Source organism: Daktulosphaira vitifoliae, unplaced genomic scaffold, assembly GCF_025091365.1.
Source record: "Daktulosphaira vitifoliae isolate Bord-2020 unplaced genomic scaffold, ASM2509136v1 Scaffold_2, whole genome shotgun sequence".
NCBI classification, from domain to species: domain Eukaryota; kingdom Metazoa; phylum Arthropoda; class Insecta; order Hemiptera; family Phylloxeridae; genus Daktulosphaira; species Daktulosphaira vitifoliae.
In genome coordinates this window covers 36,368,999-36,395,479 of record NW_026099573.1, presented here as the reverse complement: position 1 = coordinate 36,395,479, position 26,481 = coordinate 36,368,999, and the positions used below count along the sequence as shown (strand labels likewise).

At 25.5% G+C, this 26,481-nt stretch overlaps 3 protein-coding genes across 4 annotated transcripts in view; 1 reads left to right on the top strand and 2 right to left on the bottom strand.

The window, feature by feature from the left end:
* LOC126900083 (uncharacterized) overlaps positions 1 to 986 on the bottom strand; it is a 64,209-nt gene extending 63,223 nt beyond the window's left edge. The window contains exons 1-2 of the mRNA XM_050675533.1: positions 956 to 986; positions 844 to 891 (exon numbers count right to left, since the gene is read on the bottom strand). The gene's annotated coding sequence lies outside the window, so the exon portion shown is untranslated. The remainder of the gene's footprint in view (positions 1 to 843; positions 892 to 955) is intronic.
* A 6,180-nt stretch (positions 987 to 7,166) lies between these two features.
* Positions 7,167 to 25,425, bottom strand: LOC126897864 (arylsulfatase B-like). Its single transcript, XM_050671795.1, has 8 exons — positions 25,183 to 25,425; positions 19,612 to 19,771; positions 10,041 to 10,267; positions 9,619 to 9,883; positions 8,607 to 8,797; positions 8,407 to 8,542; positions 8,151 to 8,309; positions 7,167 to 8,026 (listed from the first exon to the last, which is right to left on the bottom strand). Exons 1-8 carry the CDS (start codon positions 25,312 to 25,314, stop codon positions 7,596 to 7,598), a joined length of 1,701 nt encoding a protein of 566 aa, XP_050527752.1. The 5' UTR covers positions 25,315 to 25,425; the 3' UTR covers positions 7,167 to 7,595.
* Positions 12,744 to 18,762, top strand: LOC126897863 (uncharacterized). Of its 2 annotated transcripts, XM_050671794.1 has the most exons (17): positions 12,744 to 13,205; positions 13,281 to 13,465; positions 13,539 to 13,771; positions 13,835 to 14,376; positions 14,673 to 14,765; positions 14,827 to 15,331; positions 15,396 to 15,524; positions 15,666 to 15,896; positions 15,952 to 16,081; positions 16,156 to 16,275; positions 16,338 to 16,468; positions 16,556 to 16,736; positions 16,804 to 17,200; positions 17,267 to 17,537; positions 17,599 to 17,843; positions 17,908 to 18,140; positions 18,347 to 18,762. In XM_050671794.1, exons 1-17 carry the CDS (start codon positions 13,072 to 13,074, stop codon positions 18,661 to 18,663), a joined length of 4,077 nt encoding a protein of 1,358 aa, XP_050527751.1. In that variant the 5' UTR covers positions 12,744 to 13,071; the 3' UTR covers positions 18,664 to 18,762. The 2 variants fall into 2 exon arrangements, with proteins under 2 accessions (XP_050527751.1, XP_050527750.1); XM_050671793.1 differs by having other exon boundaries at positions 16,804 to 17,537.
* Positions 25,426 to 26,481: the final 1,056 nt, after the last annotated feature.

The window sequence follows — 26,481 nt, the reverse complement described above, 5'->3', positions numbered from 1 at the left end:
ACGCGAGATCAGATTGTATTAAATCCAGTGGAAATCACAATGAGTTTGTATTGTCGCGAAGGTTAACCTAGAACACGTGCAATTATTTACACCTTTGACAGCAACAAAAATAAAACACGAGACCAAATCTACCGCAGTAAAGTAGAAATGTAAAAAACGGGTAATTTCTTAAATTTATAAGAATTCGAACACCTTTACATGAAATTTGGCTTACAAGTGTGTATTTTAATACAAGCACAGTTACAGTAAAGCCACCGAAAAGATTCAATTGACTTTTCAAGTCATTATTAATTTGACAACCGCATTCTAAGCGTGACGTCTGAATAATCCAATTTATACTATACACTACTTAGTGTAATATAAACAATATTGCTGTAAACTGTGAAAATCTGTACGATTACAACTAAATTTAGTTTCATAACTAAAAGAAATATGTATCATATATATTAATTAAAAAAAAAAAATTATTACCTTAAAATTATACATTTGATAAATATTTTATTTTGTTCAAATTTTAAACCAGATATCATGCCAGGTCAGTAAAACAGTAAGATAGTTGTTTGATACATAACAACAGAGACATTTGTTTAAATAAAAATGTAAGAAAAACATTTCATACGCCCCCAAGTTAACATCAAGTACTACGGGTTGATTTATAATCACAATAAACCATTGACATACCTGGTGTTACTTCTGAACACCAGTTTTTCGATTTAAGGTATTTTGTAAAAATATTTTATGGAAATTAATTAATGTTTTTATAAAACAAAACATCGTATGCCTAACATTGGAAACGTTTATCTTCAATTTGGCGATAAATTATACATTTAATATTACACATACCTCTTATATAAACGCGATTGCTCCATTGGTACAACCTAATTGATTCAACTAGTAAAATAAATAACATTTTACGAGTTTTCCCACACGGTTCATATTCATGTGTACTACATACGAAACAGGAGTGAAGTGTTTGATGTTAACAAATGCAATACGAATTGTTTGGAAAATATTTAGTTCCCCTTAACTTTTGAATGTGCAGTGAGGAGAGCATAACAATAATATTACACCATTAAACTGCTATTAAAATATCTTTTAATTGGACAACGCGATTCAAATGAGCTATTCCTTAACCAAATAAAATTGTCAACTATTATGTGATTTCTTTTAACGATTGGATGCTTAAAATATTATAATTTGTAATTGTTATTTAAAACTACGTAGTTTTTAATTTAAATGTAACCTTTACGATTACTAGTGTAAATATAACTGCTTCAAACTGATTTTTAATACTTTTTCAAGTAAACAGTACATTATTTTTATCCATTTTGTATTTTATTTATTAGAACATAGTATTGTATTGTATTGTTGCCCTTTACAGTTAAATTTCTCGTGTATATGTTTACAATTTTCCCTAAAATACAAGAACTGAACATAAAATTTTGATTTTAGTAAATGTTTAAAAGTTTAAATTTTCGTGGTAAAAAGTTAGACAATTTGTATTTAATTGTCTCAAAAAATCTATTGAATCAATACCCTGCATTATGCAATACAGCAGCTATTTATTAACAAATAAATAGGTAACAAAATAAAATAATAAAAACATAGTCTAAGACAAAAAGCTGTAGACAATGAGTATTGAAATTACGCGGTTGTTGAATCGTTAATGAATATTTACATAACACGCTAATTGTTTTTAAAAGAAACGTTGCATAAGTGTGCCTATTTTTAAAGATAGAACGTTATAAGAGCTCATTACAGAGGTATTAATTTTTTTAGATCTCATGGTAACAATATGAAAGTCAAATTGCTTTTTACGTGTGCTTAGGTAAATACATTGTGTTGACATAATTCACACTAACAATACGTATGTTTTAATTTTTGTGCAGACATATTATTCTTTTTAAAAGCCATATTAATAAAATTATAAGACAAAATATTTATTGTGTTACGTCTTATGCTAAAAACTTATAATTTTAAAGAATAATTTTCACATTCAATAAAATTTAGTTATTTCAAATTTTAGTATTTTAGATAACGTCCTTGGTGAATTATTTTTCCCCTTATTAAATAATAATGTGGGCATAATAATATTGCCCAAATAGTACTGAGATTGTATAATGAAACCTTAGTATAATATCGTTTTAAAACATATTTGTTCTTATAAAATAAAAATTTAATTAATTAAAAATGAATAATAAATCAATGTTATAAAATATAATTTGAAACTAATTTTTTGTTCATTTCAATGGCAAGATCTTCATAAAAATTAAACGATTTTATTTTTGTTTTTGGCTAGTTTAGTGAATTTTATTCAAAATCTGTTACTATCTAACAGCCTTAATTTCTAAAAAAAATTATCATGGAAATAATTGAAGGCTCACCATAGATTTCGGTATATTTCATAAAAAGAAATTTATCAGAAAACGATGAACACAAAATGGATTCCTTTGGAATTGCCATGTGCACCTTATTTTCCAATCCATCAAAAAAACATTTAAAATATTCCTATATAAACAATACCATTTCTGAAAAATTTATAACATGTATTGTAGTCTTTCTAAGGTCATCAATTCAGATTTCCCTTGTTATAATACAATAAGAACATTGCATTTAATTAAAAACAATGAATATGTGTATGCTTTTGTTTATAACATGGACTTATAGTTATGTATTTATTTCTAAATGTATTATTCAATTAATCCTGTCAATTATATTTTGTTAAAAATAATGATGTGTCAATGTATTATTATTTGACCTTGAAACGTTTGATTATTTTGAACATTGTTAATTAATTTAAAAAAAAAATAGCTTTTGATTTGTATCAACATAATATTTAATGGAATTTCATTATTTTCATAGGAACAAATATTGTCTATGCATTGTAATAAATAGTTTAACCATTAGTGTTCTACAATTTAATTGAGAAACAAGCTTAGCAGGGAATAATACTTTACTTACACTCATTATATAATTATCCGCATGGAAGAAGTGTTAAGATTAAGATAAGATTTTTAGAAAACACGGTAACACTTTTGGCGAATAACATTTATCTGTTGATGGTAATAAGCCATGACGGATTTGGAATTAATAAATAAAATTCACCTGCGAGAAATTTTCTAAATAAAAAATCGTACATTTACTAATGATGTGCATTTGTCTAGAGCACCATAAACATTTATTTAGAATGATTAATTTTAATGCAAAAAAAAATATACCTCTTTTGATGTATTCGGGTAGATATAATTTATCCACGCTGTCTAAGATTGAAATGATAAAACTATTGTTTATATTTGAATCCTTGACATCTGATTAAACGATAAACTTGAAAAATTATTTCTGTAGGTTATGATAGCAAAAAAAATAAATAAATCGTACAAAAGGATATCCCCATTCTATCTAATTAATTACACATACTTAATTTCAGTGAATGTAGATTCTAAGTTTAACAAAATAATAACTCTTATTAGAAATATTGTTTATGGAAGCATAGTTTACATGATCCAATAAATAAAAACTTATATAATGCACAAATAATTTTTTTTTTTTAATAATAAATTACAGTGATTAAAATCAGTATCATAAGAAACGCTTCGATGAAAATCTTTAGATAGTGTTTAATTTTAAAAAATTGGTGGATCATTCCAAAAGCAAAATTAACTCCTATTTCCTTATTTATATCATGATTAGTATTTCTTAGATATATAAGTATAATATAACAATAAATACTAATTATAATAATTAAATTTAGTATAAAATTGATAATCAATAATTTTATATTGTAATTTTTACGAAGAAAATATAAAAATTATAAAGTAGTAGGTCAGAATTAAATGACCGTACGAATGTATTAATCTATTAAGAAACATAGCTGTGAATACACGGCTACTATTAGTAGTCTAATATTTAAGGAAAAGGTGTAAAATCATGATTGATAAAAAGTTTTAACAGATATCATGAAAATAAATTCACAATTCATTTTTTAATCATTATTATTTCTTGTTACTAAATAAATATCTATTATTACCGTCTATAAAATAGACTGTCACAAAATCAATTTGATCTCTAAAGCTGAATAACCACTACAAAAGTGAGACTAAATTGGTTTCCATATATTATAAGTTGGTTACAAATTAAACCATCAATGGTATGATATATAATTCTGGACAAAAATAATTTAAAAAGTACATTGTGCCAAATCATTTCAATGAATCGAATCGAACAAAAACTACTATTCATCACATGGCTATTACTTATAGTGATCGATTTGGGTTCTCGAACTCAAATATACAAAAGAAAAATAAATTTACTTTCATTTCATTTCATTATAACTAGGGTGATAAATATTAAAACTTTTTAATATGACGTGAAATTTAAGCCATGTGTATTTCAAAAATGATAAATAATAAGCGTCAAATGGATAATTAAGAATTATTGTTGACAAAATGTATTAGTACACATTTTTATTGTGTACTTTTTAATTACAATTTTATGATAAATTTAAATACACATATTATATGTATTTAAATTGTAATATATATTAAGCAAGAAATGAAAAAATATGTAGGGGACACTTCTCCTTTAGAAAATATTTTATCATTTTAGTCGGCAATGTGTTCCAATATGAGATACCGACTAAAAAATATCTAAATAAAGAACTTATGATAAAAATGTTCAATCGACTGTATTTTTCATCTATCTTTTGATATAAACTTTAGAACAGCTCTGTATCATAAAAAATAATTTAATGTTACATCGTGAAAATAAAAATGACTATGTAATTATTATCTTCGATAATAAATAGAGACAATACATGATATCTTAAGACAACGTATAATGAACGAGTAATTGCCTATATAGTGAGCCTTAACGAAACAAGGATCGTTGTTGAAAACTAAAATACTCCAACCAGTATAACTTCATAATTTTACTAATAATAAATACAATATGAGTATTTTTTTATTTATTTTAATTTGCCGTTAAAAATGCCAAGAAGCATTAAAAATTATAATATATTCTTGTAGAGTAACACCACTTTGGTAGAAAAATTATTTAAGATAAATAAATATTCGAAATTAAAAATTTCAATTCCAACATAAAAATTCAAAAAAATACACACTAAAATAAAAAACTTTGTTTCTTTCAGTTTAAAAAATTAATATTAATATCTCAATAATTATCAAAATTGTTGATATGATAAATAAATTATCATTTTATAAACAAGTTACCTAAAATAGAAAATTATTCAAATCCCAGTACTACGAAAAATAGAACATAAAATATAAAAGATAACGTTTCATAAATTGGCTTCAAAACTCTAGTTAGCAATAACTTAGTTCAACTAAAGATGAAAAAATTAATTTTGATTGCATACCCACAACGCCTACATATATTTTTAAATATTTTAATAATTGAACATTAGAAACAACTTCAAATCAGTCTTATACTATCAAATAACTAAAACATGACTTACAATATTAATGATGTTCACAATTTTCAAGATTACAGGAAAGTATAAGGGTAATAAAATAATACAATGAATAATAAAAAAAGTTATCCTTCGAAAAATCAAAATTTTAATAAATCATAAATGTAATAAAAAATATTAATAATCATGTCATTTTTTCGAATAAAATGTATTCAAAAATTTCTTTTCAAAGTAAAAATCTGGTAAAAAGAAGTAATAGATAAATAAAAAATACATTGCAAATTTTATTTCTACTTTAAAACCTCTAAAAACTTAATATTATTTATTATGAACATTATATTAATAAAAATAAAAGATTATCAATTTTTTTAAAATAATTTTACACAACAAAAGATTATTTAAGTCAGTTAACAAATATTTTTCAAAGAAAAATTACATGTTTCAAAAAAATTTTTGACATAATTATTTTTACAAAATTTTGTATTAAAATAATATATTAATTTTTATCAATTAGAATTTTTGATTTATTTTTAGTAATTTCAATCGACTTAATAATGATATTGTAATGTTGGAGTTACTTAAAAATAATTAGCCTTGCAAAATAATCTGCTAAACTTTTTATAGAATTAAACATTTTGATGATTATGACTATACATATCTAATGCTTATATACTACAATTTTATTTTTGATATAAGTTTATTTTTGAAAAATTATAATTATATAAGTAATATTTTATGATTTTTTTCTATAAAACCAAAGTCTATTATGTTAAATCTAAAATAACTAAAATATTTACAATACAGACCTGGCAGTTATAATTAATACCTACTAATTAATGGATAACATTCTAAGTAATACAATGATAAATTTTTAAGAATGAAGGTATAATAATGACAATAATAATTCTGGCTGTTTGTGCTATAAATATTTCATCTATCTTATTGTCTTAATAATTTCAAATAATGAATATTATCTAATGGGGTCACAATTTTAAAGTATATTTGAATTCCTAATATACAGTGAAAAGATTTCGAAAAAACCATTATAATAATGAAAATTGATTTTATTACATATAATATTAAAAAGAAAAAAATGCTTAATAAGAATACACGTGGATGAAGTGAAACTTCTTTCTATCATTCAACTGATTATTCAATTATTAGATTTATATTTGAGTAAAATTAAAAAATACACCTAAAATTTTATTTATTCAATGGATAATTATAGATAATATTTATTATTTATACAGGGTGTTCAGTAAATAAGGAAACGAATTTCTATTGTACTCATTGTTTGTAACAATTTAACTGTTTCTTAACTTACTGAACACCAGTTGTATAAATCATTTATTATTCAGATGTATTATATTAAAAAAACTAATAGGTATATTTACTAACAAGAATAATAATAAGTAACGAAATATATTTTATTTAATTATTTTGTTAAGTTAATAAATAAATAAATAAATATAAATTTATTGAACTTATACACTTATCGGACAATAAAATTTTGACTGAATACCTAATTGAACAATATCCGTTTTATGCGATTATGGCGCATCACGATCGGCTGTCATGATCGACTGTCACAGACCATCTCTTTTGCGACGAACGGATTCTATTGTTTTATTAGGTCAAAATGTTACCATTCAATGAACGTATTACAAAACAATAGAATTTTTACCATATACCTAATAGAACAATAGAATCCATTCGACGCAAAATGGACAGTCTATGATGGCCCACCGTGATGCGTCATAATCTTTTTTTTTTTGACCCTCTGTAAAGTAATTTCACTTGAAAAACTATTTCAAAATTTAAACCTGCTTTACGTTTAACATAATAATTTTTAGAATTTTAACTTTTAATTAGGAGTTTCAATGAAGTTGGGAAATTATAATATTGCGTTTTGTAAATTCACCCTTCCCTTATAACTCTAAATACTAACTGTAAACTTATCATTATTAACTTTGCATTATAACATTTTTGTACTTTTAAAGACACGCCAAAGAGTTGATTATACAATTATGTCAAATTACCAATTAGGAAAATGTTTGCCTATCAATGCCTACAAATCCGTGAACATTTTTAATGCGATTATTTTTTGGAAAATGTTCATACTAGGCACAATGAAATGGCGTGGTATAATCACTGACTAACGATGAAATCAGTACATCCATGTTGACCAAGTGTGGTTAAATCTGACAGGGTTTGCGTTCACGTCGATTGGTTGATTAGTCTGAGTGACCAACTGTCTCCGGTAATATTTGAGTACCTCGTATAGCTGCGAGCTCACAGTCAGGTACTTTTTGGCCAAGTTTATTGTTTCGCAAGGATCAGACTCCATGTCAAACAGACAAGCTTCACCTTGAGAACACGGTGATCTGGCTCTAGGTCCTTGTTGAGGAATACATCTGACCGTCGCCTCTAATCGCGTAGCTAAAATATCTCTAATATTGGGTTTTAGTAAATACAGACTATCAGACAAACTCGACAAAACTCTGCCAGCCCTGCTTTCTATCACAGCTGAAACATTATAGGCTATACGTGCTTTAGTAATTCCGTAAAAGCCGTCAACGGAACCATTGGCTGTCGAACCTATACAAAAATTAAGTAAATTTTTAGTGTAATTTATAGTTAATTTTCACAATCAAATTGTTCAAACAAGCACAATGTCATAAAAGTGTAATTTAATAAAACCCGTTCTACTCATCAGACTCACCAACAATAAGTTTCCAATTGTCCTTTCTAATTGCGGCATACCGTTTTTTCTCGTCTATGTTTAGCAGCACATATTTTCGTTGTGATGGTAAATTTAATGTCAAAGATGTCCATTGGTCCAGTCCATCCAAATCTTTTGGTAAAAATCCTGTATGTCCACCTAAATTTCATAAAATTGTCAATAGACTATATAGAATGTTTCGTAAGTAAGGAAACAGGTTTTCCTGTATGACTTATTAACTTGAAATTCATTTTACCTGCAGCTGAATATAGTGTTGGTAACCAATCCGATATATGAATTAGTTGTTGAGACACTCTTGGATTTTGTTGAAACTGCGAAGTCCAAATAAGTGCTGGAACCTTAGTACCACCTTCCCACAACGTGTTTTTTGTCTGGAAATATAATTAATTCATTTTATGTACCATAACTTTTTTTTTTTAATAAACAAATATTTACTCCTCTGAAAGGATAATTAGATCCCCAGTTTTCAGATACACCTGAGGCTGCAGGAAAATTTCTACCTGAATCGTCAAAAGTTGGTGATCCATTATCTGACATGAAAACGATTATTGTGTTGTATAGCATGTTTTTTTCACTCAACGCTTGCACCACTCGCCCAACAGATTCGTCCATTTTCGAAACCATTGCTATAAAAAAATTTTGAAAGTATAAAAACATGCACAATTTCCGAAATAATCCAAACATTTTTATTGAACAATCATTCATTTAGTTAGACATTTTCTAACATTTATTTTAGTAAAATTATATGCATGTATTGTCATTAAATAAATAAAATCGATACCCTTATAAGGAATGGACCCAAAAAATATTTAACCACTCTTAAATCAAAAAATAAATACTTTTAAAAAAAGGAAAAAATTCTCAAAATTATTATTTTAAAAAAACTAGTGATCAAGTAGTGATCACTGTCTGAGACACTATCTTGATAGTGTCAGAGATCTAACTAACAACACTTATAACTTTGGTACTATTATAATTATATTAATTTTATAAATATATATATATATAATTATTACATTCTTAGACTTTTTTTAATGTGTATTTGTATTATTTATTATTAATAAGAGAAAAAATTGATGTTTCTTATAAAACATTTTCAGGACCAGTATTCATTGAGTTACAAGCACTTAATATATAAAGTGAGTATGTACTGAAGGTAGATGCAGTTCGCACTAGCTACGAGTTCCTATGTATATTTCAGCCGAGTTCCAAATAAACGTTGTCAGTCAGATCTGGGACACTATATTTTGCATTCACACGCATTTGCATTATCATAAAAATATTAACTACTATAAAAACATAAATTAAGATCTTTTAAAAAAATTTCTGTTATTTCTATATTTAAATTTAAATCTATATTTAAATTAATTTATTATATAGAAAAGAATCTTGCGCAGTTACAATGAAATATACAGTTTTAATAATAATCTTATTCAATTGTTTTTACCCGCATAAGTCCGTCTATTAGGATCGGCAATATGGCTGAATTTTTTTATTTCAGATTGCGGAGCTTCTAGATTCTTTCCATGATTTCCTGTATGGACAGCTACGTGTGCTAAGTACAAAAACAATGGTTTATTTGACGGCTGTTCTTTGATTAAACGTACTGCTTCGTCCGTAAATACATCAGTTGCATACTTGCCGACTACATCCCACGCAAAAGAATCATTTCGCCTTAAATCAAATCCATTAAACTCACCAATATTTTGATACTGAAAAAGAAGATTTTTTTCTAAATATTATCAGATATCAAAGTTTGTTTCGATCAATAACACACAAGTTTTTTATATTAAAAAAAAAAAAAAATGATATATTAATATGAAATTATAACCAAATCACTAACTAGGTATAAATATATATTTTACTCACAACATCTTGTAGCATATAATCGTAATAACTAACGTATCCAGTATAGTACCCAAAATGGGAATCAAAACCTCTACGAGTTGGCGTGTATGGAAGTTGATAAAATCCCAAATGCCATTTCCCTACTGCTCGAGTGGTGTACCCCAAATCTTTCAAATACTCAGGCAACAATTTTTCCGAGAGTGGTAATCCATTCGGCTCAGCACCATAAATTGGTGGTCCTTGCATACCTGATCATTATTACCCATGATTATAATTATAGTACAGAATCATAAGGTTATGTTTGTGTGTATGCAGATGTTCAGAATAATTTGGATACAGTGTAGTCTGAGCTTCAGATTATACAAAGTTATTAGAAGCTGTAAGTTCAGATTTTATAAAATTATTTGTACCAATACATCCAGTTTATTTTTATATTATTAGATTTATACCCCTATGAAAATCTCCAGAAATAATAACAATAGTAATTCGTTGATATTTAAAGATAATATATTTAAATTAAAACTTGAATTTTTATTTCAGTTTTCATTCATTAATTTAACAAAATAAGTTTTATAGTTTTAATAATGTTTAGTTAAAGTAACTATAGTAACATTACAAATACTTTTTTCTTTTTGTAAAATCAAAAATAAAATCTTTGGTAGCAAACTGCTTTTCAAAAAAATTTTAAATTATCTTAATATTACTCATAAATACATTTATTAAAAAATCGATCAATTTAATTTATTAAATCTAATTTATTTTATTATTGATATTCTAACTTTATATATATATATATATATATATATATATTTAATTTATGTAAATTTGTAATTGTATCAAACATATAACTTTAAAAAATGTCGAAAAAAGTTACAATAAAAAAGAAAAAGCTAAATAAGCAAGAAATAAAAACCTCGACCAAGATAAGTAAAGAGTCAGATATTCAATCTATAACTGAAACTTTAAATGAATCTAATAGCAGTAAGGCTATTTAACATTTATTTAGATAAATAAAAATGTTAATCAAAATATTGATTTATAATTTTCTATAACAAAGCTTTAGTCGAAGAAGAAGCAAAACCTAAAGATGGATTGAAAACTATAATACTGCCACTATATGTTCAAGAAAAATTAGGTTGTGTATTTGGTAAGCACGTTTTTGTGGACTCGCCGTGGGTTAAAGTATCTTATAAAAAAATAATCAATGATTTACATTCATATGGACATAAATCACGTTTCTGGCCATTCCGTAAAAACCTCGAGGTAAATTTACAATATGATTTTAGTTAATTTTTTCATCAATTAATTTTTTTTTCATAACATTTTTACACATATACATTTTTAGAACATAAAAAGTGACTACGTTTTACTTGGTTATAAGCCTTTCAATAGCACTGATGAAGAGTTCACAATATGTACCTCTGATAGTGCTAGAATATATATCGAAGAAAGTCAAGAAATGATGAAACAAGAAATTAAAGAGAAGGCAGAACGTTCCATATTCTGTTCTCCTGGAATTTGGAAATCATATGGTAGTGATAAAGAACTACAAGATGAAATAATAATTCCTGGACGAAAAAAGGTGATTAAAAGTTGATTTTTCAAATATGATAAAATAAGATGAATTTGTGATTAGATATATTTTTTTTTTTCAAAAATAAGTTTTTACCATCATTAAGCATTGTTTTTTCTTTAATAATTATTTACCATTATTTGAAAAGCTTGAGGATTTATCCGTGTTTACAAACATGGATAAATCCTCAAGCTTTTCAAATAATATGACAATCCATGAAAGTTTCAACACATTCAATTATTTACCATTTTTAATTTAAATAGTATTTCCCAGTAAAATTATTACTTTTTAGTAATAAACGTGGTGATTTTTGTTTGTCATGACCCACTTAATTACTTACAGAATAAAAATAATTTAGACATTCATTTTGGTTACGCTTAGTTGCATATTATACTTTAGTTAAAGCAATATAATAATTTTGAAGTCCATGTGCATTGTAAAGGTGTCACCTTTATTTTTTCAAATGGGAACACAATTTTGAATTTAAAAGAATTTGAGTTTTTATTTTAATAGTAAATAAATGACATTTAAATTTTTAACATAACATTATTCGTTTGTTAGATAAAAACTTTAAAGTTTCAAATTTTTGAGTTACATGTATAATATATGAAAGATTACAAATACAGAGCATTTATTGTCAATTATGACTATATTAATAGATATGATTTCAGTATTGCGTGTTGGTATATAATAAACTCACAACAATGTGCGTTACTACCATTGATAATAAATGCTGAGTATCTGCGAATATCGACGTTATAGAAAAACAATTAGCTACCTAAATTTGTAATTTCTCGTGTATTATACATGTATATTAGCTAAAAAAATGTTAAACTTTAAAGTTTTATATCTAATTAACGAATTACGTTATAACAGAAATTTGAATATCATTCATTTACTATTAAAATAAAAACAAAAACATCTCATTGAATTCAAAATTATGTTTCCATTTGAAAAAATAAGTTGAAACCCTTACAATATATATGTGATGAACTTAATAAGTATTACACATATAAGAATAATATGTAACTAAAGGTAACGAAAAAATACATTTTTAAATTGTTTTTACTGTGTAAGTAATTCAGTGGTTGAGTAATGAAAAAATCATTCTGTTTTGTTCATTACATGTAATTATGATTAGTTTTTTTGTCATTCTGAATAATTTTTGACTTTATAATTACATAGATTACAGTGTCAGTCGTGATAACTTAAATAGTAATATATTATAACTACAGATTATTTATAAATGGAAACTTCCTGCTTCGAGATTACAATTTAACGCTAGTTTTGAAGATTCAACATCAAAAACAATGTTTAACGAACACGTGAAATTAGAACCCAGATCAAAAGAAGTCTTTAATATTGAAAAAATACCAATGTGTAGCACTGGTGTTCAAGTAAATTGATACATAATACTTTATTTTTACTTTTAACCATAGAGATAATTATTAGGCTATTAATGAAACTATAGCCAGATCAATGCAAACTGTACCGAAAATAAGCAACAACAAGTGTATACAATCGGTAGCTGTAAATGAAGAAATGTTTCAACCAAAACCACTGACTAAGTCCAACAAATACATCGAAGCATTTTTGAATACCCACGTACCCTAGTAAAACATTTTTTTTTTCAAATTAAAAGTATAACTTTAAAATTTAAACATATTGTTTCAATAATTTACCTTTAGCCTGTTAACTCAATTACGTTACAATGAAACATACGACTTGTGCCGAAATGATTACAAATTATTACAAGCTAAATCAAAGAAATCAATTAAGCAAAGATCGACCACTTTAAATCCACAAACGGGTTATCGAAATGCAACTAAGTCGCGCTACGTTTCATGTTATTCATGGCACCCTACAATACCAGGTTCAATTATTCTAGAGGTATTTGAATTACATTACATTAATATAAAAATTGCGTATTATGGTTTTCCTTTAAGGTGTTTATGCAGTATGCTATATGAGTAATAGTAATGCGTATCAAACTGTTAACTTTAATGAACAAGATGAAATAATTATTAAACCCGAAGAAAGAACTGATCAATATGGTGTACAATACAGTGATGATGAAAATGACAGTAAGTCGTGGAGGGAACGTCCTGAATCATTCAAACTTACTGAAGATAATTATGAATCGAAAATGATGGTATTATTAAATAAAGAATATGTTCAGGTACTAAGAAACTTATTTATTCAAATCACTTTTAAAGAAAGTGTCATTAAATTTACTATGTAGAGAATGCGGATGCTGCAAATGGCTGAATACGAAAACTATACCGAAGAACCCGTTTTGGATGAACTGCGCAAACCATTCGTTTACATTCAATATAAAGGCCAACATTCCACACAATCTGAAATACCAAAAAAAATCCGAAAATCTATTAAACGATCTGAAACTACAAAAAATTCATACGCGTCTGAAAATTGGCAAGATGAAGAAGCTAATGAAAATATAGGCCTAGAAGAAACTTTAAGTGAAGAACTTCAAAATTTAAGCATAAATAAAGATCAGTGGAATGAATACACAAAAGATATTGAAGACGAATTTGAACTAGACGAATACAACTTGGATCATTCGATTATAGAATGTCAATCAGTGTCAGACAAACTTACCGATAGTAACGATCGACTTAAAATATATGATGATGATGATTTGGACGATAAGGATGAAGTAGATGTACATGATTCAGATACTGATAGTTTTTTTAATATTTGGGGCGATGATTCCGAATGGATTTATGGAAATAACTTAAGAAAAACTGTTAGAAAAATGCATAGGTAATACAAAAACACTTTATATCATTGATGCAGAATCAGAAGAATGTATCATCAACCAAAAAAAATGTATTTTTTCAAACAAATATTTCCGAATATTTTTGTTTTTAAACCTTGTAACTTTAGAGGTACTTTAACTAAAATTATAACTCTAAGAGTTTTATCGTTACAACAATCAATTCTATAAAGAAAACTAAATAATTTAATTTAAAATAATAAATAATTTGTTTGGTTAATATATTCCTCTAGTCTTATATTAACGATATTAATCAATTAAATTTGTTACATTTTTTTACCAGATACTTTAACAATAAATATGACCTCAAAGATAAAGAAGAAAAATTATATAAGTTATTGATATCTGAACCTAAGTACACCAATAGAAACTCTAAGTATATATTTAATTACAAGGTAATATTTCACTTATGATGAATTAGTTATTTGATGGCTTAGAATTGAAGCTATAGACGAAGAAAATTTTAAATTAGCAAGTGATATGCTAAAAGCGGGAGACTTATATCGAAAATACAAGAAGCAGCAAAACTCGACAACTAAAAGAAAAAGAAAAAAATCTCCGGCAAGGCAAAAAGGCGACTATAAACTTATTTTAAATGACGATGAATTAAAAGATAACCGAGAAGAAAATCCTTTAGCAAAAGAACAAAACAATCCAGTGGTAATCTGGTCAATTGCTGATAATATTTTTCCAAAGGTTTTAAAATTTACTACACTAATTATAAATCTAAAAATATTTACTTTAATTTTGATATTTAAGTTAAGATTAGATAGCCCTGAAGAAGTATGCTGTATTCAGTTCAATCCAAAACATGGTAACATAATAGTAGGAGGATTGATAAATGGGCAGATAATTGTGTGGGACATAACCGGAAAATTGGAAGAGGTTAACTCACAAGACGCGGCTATGTCAGAAAGAGAAAAATCACATCGAAAACACTTAGTAAGATTTATTTTATTATAATTTCATTTCTTTAAATTTTAATCTTTTATATATATATTCTTAGTGGTCACACATGAATTGGTATTTAAACGTCAATTATAATACAAGAATTAGATCAGCCGCATTGAGTTCTATCATAGAATCACATACTTCAAAAGTAACTTCACTTCAATGGCTTCATCCAATGACAGAGGTTAGTCATTTTACCAAAATAGATCATTATTCAGATACACTGTTGAATAATCAATTATTAAAAATTTTAATTTTAACGCTTTAATAATTTGCCTTTTATTAAAATAATCTAATAAAACCCATGTTAATTGTAAATTTACAGGTAACACGGTTAGGTAAACTTGTCAATACACCTAAAGATAAATTTTCCGATCAATTTTTTTCCTCTTCTATGGATGGTACAATAAAACTATGGGATTTACACTCGACTCCTGTATCAAAATCAAAAAAGCCAGTTAATGCTCCAAAACCTCGTTTTGGTCACCCTGACAATTTGAATAAATACAAGTCTCCCTTCATTATTTATAACAATCGTTTGGAACCATCGTATTCGGTTTGTATACAAAATGTCAGGTTTAACATAATATAAAACATATTATTATACTTAGATAAAAGTAATAGAACCTATGAAAAGTATTTTTTCACCAATAACAGCATTTTCTTTTGAAATACCAATTATTAAATACGATTTCATTTCTGATTTGCCATTGACCATAGGAAAAAAACAGTACGAATATGGTAAATATTATTTATACTCCTAAAAAAATCAGTGAATTATTTTTTTTATATTTTATCTAATAAATTGATTTTAGTGGAAACATCATTGCAACAAGAAGCCAATAAACTCATGGTAGTTGGGAGTATGATGGGTCAAGTTGGGGTTATTACATGGGAAGGTCACGAAACTTATCATCAAGACTATAAAAAAGAGGGTATTTACTATATTATTCATTAGTTATATATTTACTTTATTTACTTTATACATAAAAAATAGACTGCAAAAGTATTTGGTGGAATTATGTACATGATGGGCCTATTAGTTGTATAAGGAGAAACCCATTTTTCTCAAATATTCATGTAATCTGTGGAGGTCATATTGTATCTATATGGGATATAAATTACAGAGTAATACTATATAATAAATATCATATAAAATTATTTCACGAATTTAATTAATTATTTACTAGCAAGTTTTTAATTTTTTTTTTTTAGATTGGACCTATTTGGTGGAAACGTTTTAAAGAATTTACTACAAGTTGTTTATGGTCAAGAGTACATCCCGGAGAATTTCGAATAGCATTTGAGACCGGCGTTGTTGAATTTTGGGATTTTATGATGCATGCCCATAAACCATATTTAGTGTCAGAAATTCTAAGTTATGGTGCCATAACTAGTATGGATATTAAAAGGATTATATTTGTAATTTTTAAAATACTAAAAGGTTTTTTCAATACAAACAGCGCTATCTGCACCAAACCCATTGGTTCATTATACTTCGAAAAATTTTAAATTTTCAAAAGATATAAACGAGCTTGTTGATTTTAACAAAAATGAAGTTATTTGTTTTGCGGATTCATTTGGTGCATTACAGCTATATAGTATGGAAGTAGGAGAAAATGATCCAAATGAAATTGACGAGGTTGATGCTCTATTCAAAAAAGAAATCGAAAGAAAAAAAGAACTAAATAATTGGAATGAAAAATATAAAGAAATATTTGGAATATTAGGAGAAAACAACGTGGATGAATTTCAGTCTGTAGAAACGCAAATGTCTTCAACATTAGAACCAATTGAAGAAAAATCGGAAACAGTTACTTCAGAACAAAATAAAAGAAAAATTTGCAATGAAGCTTTCACGTACATAACTTTTTTTTTTTTTTTGATAAGTCGTATTATAAAATTAAAATCTTTTTTTGGTTATAGATGGTATTTAAATCGAAGGGGGCCATTGACACATCTAAGTAAAATGAATAAATTGTATATAGAACGAGAACGACGTCATATGTTAGATGTTATGATGGCTAAAAAAAATATTAATGAAACTCAACTCGAAGAATTTATCAATCCAATTTTAAAAGAAACTGAAAGAAAAAAACATATTAAAGAAGACATGGAAAAAATGAGATTAAAGGCTGACAAAGCATTTAGAGATATTGTTAATAAGTTACTTCCACCAGATCCAAATTTAGAATTTGTAATTTTAATTTTATAGATTCATTTTATATGTACTAGCTGCAGTCATTTTATTAAAATAGAATTTCGAAAATACACTTCCAACTAATGACGAATCAACGAGAAAGAATAATTTGTTTGAACACTTTCGGCGACTTATAGTAACAGATTACCATGTCCTAAAAGAAAAATGGAATGAGTTTATCTCAAACAATCCGTTTAAAATTGAACAAGAAAATTGGACTAGAATAATTGATAATGCGGAAAGAGATGTTAAAGAAATGATTAGGCTCAATGATTACTCTTCTTTAGAAAATTTAGAAATTAGGTATAAGAAATAAAAAAATAATTTTTGAAAATTTCTCTTTAACTTAATATCTTTCTGTTTAAAGGGATATGAGAAAAAAACTAGTAAAAATAAATAAAAATAATCTAAATATGCTTGATATAAAAGATATAAAAAATCACATTGAAAAACAACAGGAAGAGCGGAGAATTAAAAATAGAGAAGCTAAAATAAAACAACTTAAATCTATTTACCACAATCGTTTTGACTATATAGGAAAAACAAATTTATTGGCCTCCTCCCAAATTTGCGAAGATTACTTTGATGGAGTAGAAATAGGTACATGATTAATTAAATAAAAGAGTACGTGAACGTTATAAATAGAAAAAAAAAGCTAAGTTTTTAATCGGTTTAGTTTTTATTTAAAGGTTCTAATAAGGCATTTTTGGAAAGACAGGATTAATATTATACAAATGATTTTAACACCAGAGTGTATTAATAACATTTTTTGTTTTTACCTACAACTTAAATTATATTTTTACCAGGAGAATATGAAGGAGAAACAGAAGATATATACGGAGAGTTAAATGATTTTATAAGTTCTCAAAGTACAATATCAAGTCGAGATAATTCAAAAAATCTTGACTTTTTAACTATTCCAACAAAGAATAAGCATAGTAAGGACTCCAATTCATTGTTTACTCATGAATTTGATAACGAATATGGTACATTCGGCGAAATGGATGAGCAACTTGTGTTTGATGAACAAGCTGAAGCAGAACAAATTAATAATGGTGACATTGCTTCGATATCTATACCATCTTTAAACTATGAAACTATTAACGAAGAGCTTTTAAAATAAAATACATAAAAGGAGGGGTAGTGATATTAAAACACATATTTATTTAGTGGTTAGATTCAAAAATAATTATTTTATAAAATGTTCGCATAATATTGTAGAATATTATCTATAATAGTAAAATTATTATTTTCTATGTTAGTTACAAGAAATACTTAATATTTAATTTTTGTAATATTTGAATTATATTATTTTATTTTTGCTCTTGAAGAAAAGGGTTTAAGAATAAGTAAGAGTAAGACAGAGTATATAGAGTACGAGTTTGATAAATGAGAACACGAGTTAGGTGAAATAAGGAGACCAGTGATAATAGGCGAGGAGAAAAGTTTTAAGTATATAGGATCAATTGTGCAAAAGAGCGGTGGTATTGTCGAGGATGTAAGACACAGGATTATGTACGGATGGTTGAAGTGGAAAGAAGCGTCTGGCATCTTATGCGATAAAAAAATTCCAATTAGGCTGAAAGGTAAATTCTACAAGACTGTAATGAGGCTAGCTATGATCTATGCTTCAGAATGTTGGGCGATTAATAAGAAAATAAAGCAGAGAATGAATGTAGCAGAGATGAGAATACTTAGATGGATGAGTGGAGTGACTAGAGAAGATAGGATAAGGGACGAGCATATAAGTGGGAGTATAGGTGTAGCGTCAATCATGGATAAGATGAGATAAAATAAACTTAGATGGTTTAGTCATGTTATGAGGAGAGAAGAATCTGCAGCTGTAAGAACAGTTATAAAAATGAATGTTGAAGGAAGAAGAGGTAGAGGAAGACCAAAAAAGAAATGGAGGGATGCTATTGAATGTGATATGAAGACAGCTGATATGAGCATAAATGATATGGGAGATCGTGTCAAGTATAAGTTTAGGATAAGCGTGGCCGACCCCAAGTAGTTAGGGTTAAGGCGAGGAAAATGAAGAAGACAATTTTATTTTTGCTAAATGATATACCTAATTTTATTGGATATTTTCCTGTCATTAATGCAGCTCGTGACGGTGTGCACACTGGCTGTGCATACATGTTGTTTAATATAATCCCATTGTACGCTAAAGCATCAATATTGGGCGTTGGTATTTCATCTGATCCATGGTAGCTAACATCATTCCATCCCTTAAAAACATAAAATTATATTACATTTAATTTGTTCATTTCCCCTCCACTATAAATTGTAACACACTAAAGAGAACGTTAAACATAGATTATTTTACAGCATATATCATAAAACATAAAAAGTAAAATTTATCATTTAGGCTATTTGTTGAAAATAACTGAAGTTATTTGTCCGTGAAATGACACCTTTTCAATTGATTTGCTAAAAATATTATATTCTTAATTGAAAGATATTTATAAAAATATTATTATTTTTATTTTTGAAACTATTGATAGAACTGTATATATTCTTTGTTAAATATAATAATTGTATTCAATTCAAGTCGAACGACCATTACCAAAAACCGCAATAAACCTTAATTACTTATTAAATTCAATGTGAAACGCAGTGATCTTGACACTTTTATGAAAATAGCATTATTACAAGGAATTAAAAGCTATTTTTTGTTTAAAAGCATTATATTTTTAAAAATATAATACATAACAAACACTCAATCTGTCAACTTATTTGTTAGAATAACTCTACAATAGGATAATTTGAATTTAAGAATAATGAAGATATTTTTCTTTATCTATCAAAAATGATTTAATGCAGATCATTTATTTAAAAATTATCCATAAAATAATTTATAAATAACATAAACAAGTAAAATAAAAGTCAATTCACTTGTAATAAACGCAGAATTATGCTTACTATAACTTTTTTAGATTTTTGACGCATACTAATATTTATAAAAAATAATAAGGTTATTGTCTTGTATTATTATTATCTAGTTAAATTTCCAGTTTACTGTTTCTAAAATAGTATATAAAAAAAAAAACTTAACTATTAGCATTTTAGGACAAGTGCAATGAAATTTAATAAAAAATTAACGAAAATTATTTTAAAATAGAATATTAATAATTATTAATTTTATTATTAATCTAATTTAATTTTAACAACTCAACTATACATTAAAAAAATAAAAAATATATTAAAACGCTATAAATTAAAAATCATAATTATAATAACTTTTGAGACTTTTTTTACTATAAATTTATAACATATATATTTTTTAGTTTACTACTTGTAATTTAGCTATATATGAGTATAACCAATGAGCCTATAAAAAATTTTCCATAAATTACAATTGATACCGTATCTATGTCAGTGTAATTTAATTATGTTACGTTGCGCTTGGCTATTTATTGTTGATTTTATTTTGTGAAATCCAACAGTAAATGAAAGCATATATTCTTCACTTGCTTAATACAATCATTAATTTGATAAAAAACAACATGCTTATAATATTTAAAGTTTATGCGTTGATTTTACAAATGATATCGAATTCATACTAAGTAATAAAAAATGCTTCACTATAAAAGAAAATTAATTGAAAAGGGTTGAATATTTTTTCTGTAGTAAAGAAAAAGTGAATATTAAGTAACTCCAATTTTTAACTATTTAACTAAATCATTTAGAATTACTTGCGAAATTCTAATGCAAATGGAATAAGGGTTATCTAACAACAACCGCAGCCAAAACAATTTTATGCGCTTAGTAAAACAATTAGAATAAAGAATTAATTGATTGAAATGTTCACACGTTGCCATATAAATTCTGTTATTTCGACAACTCCCCTAAAAAATTATGCAACTAATGTTTCATAAAAACATGTAATAAATAAACCATTATAAATACCAATTATTTAACTTATGATACAAAACATTATTTATATTTTAATAAAAATCCAAAATGTTATTAATTTATATAACTTTTTAATCATACATAGTGAGTTAAAAATTTATTTATCCTTATCTAAAACATTTATACCTGAAATAACTTGAAGCGATCTCTCTAAAAACAACTTCGAATTAATCTAAAAACATTTGTTTCATTTTTATCTCACTGTAATTGATTCATTATAGTGAAATAATATTGTCATTATTAATGACCATTAATATCTTTATACGATTACCTTAGCCTTTATTATTATTTAAATTTTAGTCTTTATTCATGTGAGTTAAAGTGTTTTAGCTATTTACGAAAACATTTTTTCTTTATCAACTTTTTATTTTGTAATAATTTTACGAAAAATTCTTTCCTGGCTGCACCAATTCTTAAAGTTCACCTGGGCAAAAATTTTGAATTTCAACACTGATTAGTAAGAAATGAATGTAAATAGTTTCCTCATTAAAAATTAGAATTTCGCACCATAGTAAGTTCTTTCGAAAATCTAATAAAGTAATATAAGTAAAAGTCAAACAAAGTAATTGTCCACAAATATTTGATATTGAACATAAGATACTATCCAGTATTCAGACAATTAATTTGATTCAATTACTATGTTTAATTGGACCTCTTATATCAAAGATATTTAAATGAATAAAGAAAATTAGGATTTATATGCAAATTTTCAAAACTATTTTTATATGAAATATATCTTATTACGTTTTAAACAAACTCGAGTTCAATAATTGATCCCTGTTTAAATAACTAATTTAAAACCGTTTTAAAATTATAAAACGTTTTGTAATCCTAAACCCCCTAAAACTAAAATTGTATTATCAAAATGGTTTCTAACTGTTTTCGTGGTACAATATCGTTTTTATTTCATAACAAATTAATTTTAAAACTTTATAACGGCTGCATATAAACGAAGTAAATGATTCTAGTATAAGTTGTTTTATTATTTTTTCTATAATCGCCGGATAGACAAACGCATTGAATTTCTGTCTAGTTTCTTTTAAAGTCTCAAAAAAATTATGAAATTATGTGATTTAATAATTTGATGTTTCATTAGACATGGCCCACAAGTTATTGTACTAAAGCATTAATAGTATAAGATCTGTAACATAACTATTGTGCAATAACAAAGTTAATTTAATATAACCATGTGTTTTGATCATTAACATATTTCATTATTTTAACGTTAATCTAAACTTTAAAATATATTAAAATAAAAAATTAATTAATTATGAAATGCTATTTTTATTTTTATGTAAAAAATATTCCAATATTATATTAAAATTGAAAAATATAAATAACATTTAACTCAAACAGCCAAAGTTACTAAAAAGTTTAGTATTTTGTGGCTCTTAGAGTAAAATATTGTTACATCTTTTAATAAATTACATTTTAAATATGAGTGACATATTTGCATTAAATTTAAGTAAAAACTTTGGATTATTAGTACTAATTAAGTTTATGTAGTTATTGTACTGCAAATACAAATGTACTATATGAATTAATTCGGAATAAAATGGAGAACCAGGAAATCCGGGAAACATTCACATTCAATAATATGTATCATAAATATAAATTATACTAACTTATGATTTAATGGTATAATGAAACGGCTCAACATTTTCTCGGATCTATCGTCAAGGTCTAAAGAAAACATTTTTAAGTTATACCACCAAAAAAAAAATATTCATTTGTCCGTCTAATATAAAATTTAAAAATGATTCGCACATAAAATTTATTTAATTTTTGTTTATCAACAATGATACAAATAAAAATAAATAATATTTAAGTATCATAAATTAAGATTAATTACACAGGAACTAGCGTTGTCAATATTCACAGTGACCTTAATGATAATAAATTCATTCGTGTGTTGTACCTATTATTTAATTTCACACGTTTGCCACTGACCCTTGAAGATACTTCCAGATTACTTTAGATATTATCTTTAAACGTCATCATGAAATTCTACATAATCGAATGTCTAATAAAATAGCTTAATGTTAAATATAATACGTTTAACGAAATTTATGCTTGTTTTTAAACATTTAATTGATAAACAAATTGTGTGCATTGTTCTAGTATCATCAACTTATAAATCAAAACTTTTAATTGCGCATAAACTATTGATTTCCTTGTTGTTAACATACAATTATTACATTGTTGTAGTATATTAAATATTTCAAGATCTCATAAAGATTATATTTACATTCATAAAAACTTTACCTAACACGAGAGTTTGACGGTACAGTGAATACTAGTCAAAATAACTTTAATTAATGTAAATGTATATCCTCTACTGTTTTTTTGAATAATACACGGTTAATGTAATTAAAATAATTAAACAATATTTTAAATACTTCCTAGGGTACTTCATTCAAATAATTCACACAATCTATTTGATTTAAAAATCAAACGACTAAAAATTTATATTAAATGAAATTTTTAAATATCAAAACGAATTTTTAGGTTATAAAAAAATTACTTATAAGTGCAACAGTTCTGTATAGTTTATATTTAAAAAAAATTAATTTCTCTAAAAATTTGTAGTTAAGCTAAAAATTTACTATTACATATTTATTTTTTGATTAAATAATAATTTAAATTTATTTAAAGATAAGTTATGCTAACTACAAAAATAAAAACCCACTCGAACTATTTGAACGCATCTGACTATAAATTATTTGATAAAAAAAAGTGATAGTAGTAGTCAAAAATATTACGAAGACAACTTATTTTTAAAAGAATAAATTTAAGAAGTGCGATAATAATACAATATTGTTGATTTTCTTTCAATGCATAATAAAAATTTTAAATGTAAAAAAACATTACTATTAAACTCTCAAAAAAAAATTAAGACTACCTCAATTTTGTACGTATCTATGTAGTATACAATAAATAAAGTATAGACAATCGGCTAGCTTATATTATTAATGTTAAGTGTTCATTTTACAGTGGATTATTTTTTGATGTTATAAACATGTTAATGTTAGATAGGAGTTATTTTATAATTTTTTTTTTCATCCTATAAAGGTTTCTTGTATTTTTAATTTATACAAAGTAATTATTTAAGGCACTAATATCTATCAATTTCCAACAAAAAAACAATTTTCCAAATATGGAAAATGACTAAAAAACTTGGTGACACGTTAAAAAATTAATGTAATGAAACTAGTAAAATAATTAAGTAACCATATTTTCGCAGTTTTGATATTTAAAGTATAAACCTAAGTTTAAAAAATAATTTTTAATTAAACAAAAATAAAGCACAGCATCAAGTATATTGAAAAAAAATGATTTTGTTATTTTGTAATATGATATTATAAAATAATATAATTATATTGTTGAAATATTAATTAAAGAACAAAATATTTAATTTTTAATAGTATTATAATTTTAGTATAGTAATTTTTAATATTTTAATGGTAGTTTTTAAAATAGTTACTCTTTGTTTACAAAAACAAAGAATTTGAAATTATTGTAACAATATTACGTACAATTTTTTAAAAATTTTTTAAAAAAAGTTTTAAATAAAAATAAAGACATTTGATTGATTTTATAATTAATTATGTTTGTATAATCATAGAAACATAAGTTTTTATAATTAATTATAAAATCTTTTTTCAAATCAAAAACTTATCGAAGTTCCGATGTAACACTATTAATAAAAAATAATTTTAATTACCAAATCATCAGCCAAAATAAAGACAATATTTGGCTTTGACAATTGCGAAAAGCTTAATGGTAGCTGAAATAACTGTGCAAGGCAAGCCAATGCCATCAATGCTGGCACTCTGCTTAAGAACGGACGATGCATAGCTCGGCACGAATATCAATGGCGGCAATAGATCTACTGAATCGACGCTTTCTAGCGAACTGTGTCGAAGACAAGAATGGTGTTTGCAAATATCACGTTCAAACATCGTAGCTACCAAGGAGCGTGAAAATCGTTTTTTCTTCTCAGGTCTAATCTTAAGACTTAAAATAGCACTAAATACTACAGTTGATTTGCCGTGTTTTTCCCATTGAAAATCCAATTCAATGACTGTTCACATGATACATGACTTTTAAACATTAAAAAACTAAATAAAAATTAATTGTGTTTATCATACAATACATCATTTTTTTTTTCATTTTTTATCAGATGCAGCTATAAATCAGAAAAAATAAATATAAAAATAATTTTTGTTTTATGTGATTTCAAAAATGTTAATTTGATGTTTATTATGACTCATAAAAATAAATCAAGTATTAATCTATACATTTTTATAAAATAATAATTATTTAACAAAAAAAAAGGGGATTAGTATTTTTAATTAATCATTAATTAAACTATTAAACAGAAAATGTAATCTTAAAGATTTTAAATTCTAGCTAGTAAAATGTTATTTAATATCATAATTCTGTTTTGTGGATTCATAAATTTTATTAGTTTATATCTAGTAAATTTAATTCTCAGGCATGAGGATGACTAAGTCACTTAGTAATTTTTTTTGAAGTACCTGAAATTTAGTAACTCATTAGAATACAAGGCTGAGAACTATTAAGTTAAAAATTTTCATGTCAAATAACTTCATAAATAACTTTGATTTTTTTTTTTAATAAATTAAGTCTTCAGTAATATTATGCTTAATAGACTATTTAGTATTTTACTGATAAAAAATGCATTTTTCTGACGGTTATGAAAAATGTATACAGAGTGATTGATTTAATATGCCTCACGAATTATCTCTGAAAATATAAGAGTTATCTTCTTTTTTTTCTTTGTGAGATATTTTGTTCTTATATTGGCTGCTCAGTGAGTAAAATTACATTATTATGATCATCCCTTATGCTTTAAATCAGTATCAACTTTCAATTTTCAAATGGTAACCCTATTTTATTTATATTATCAGATTGATTTAGTTTTTACATTTTTTTTTATTTTATTCAATTATTAGCGAGTTAAAGTTTAGGGCACGTGAGTATTACTCACGTTGATTTA

Bases quoted from the DNA above. Each gene is read 5' to 3' on its own strand.
- LOC126897863 (XM_050671793.1), top strand. From the start codon at position 13,072: ATGCAAACTGTACCGAAAATAAGCAACAACAAGTGTATACAATCGGTA. The intron at 13,466-13,538 runs GTTCAATTATTC...TTTTCCTTTAAG, and splicing joins ATGGCACCCTACAATACCAG to GTGTTTATGCAGTATGCTAT. The intron at 13,772-13,834 runs GTACTAAGAAAC...TTTACTATGTAG, and splicing joins TAAATAAAGAATATGTTCAG to AGAATGCGGATGCTGCAAAT.
- LOC126897864 (XM_050671795.1), bottom strand. From the start codon at position 25,314: ATGCATCGTCCGTTCTTAAGCAGAGTGCCAGCATTGATGGCATTGGCT. The intron at 9,884-10,040 runs GTGAGTAAAATA...CTTCTTTTTCAG, and splicing joins ATTATATGCTACAAGATGTT to TATCAAAATATTGGTGAGTT. The intron at 8,543-8,606 runs GTAAATATTTGT...TTATATTTCCAG, and splicing joins CTAATTATCCTTTCAGAGGA to ACAAAAAACACGTTGTGGGA.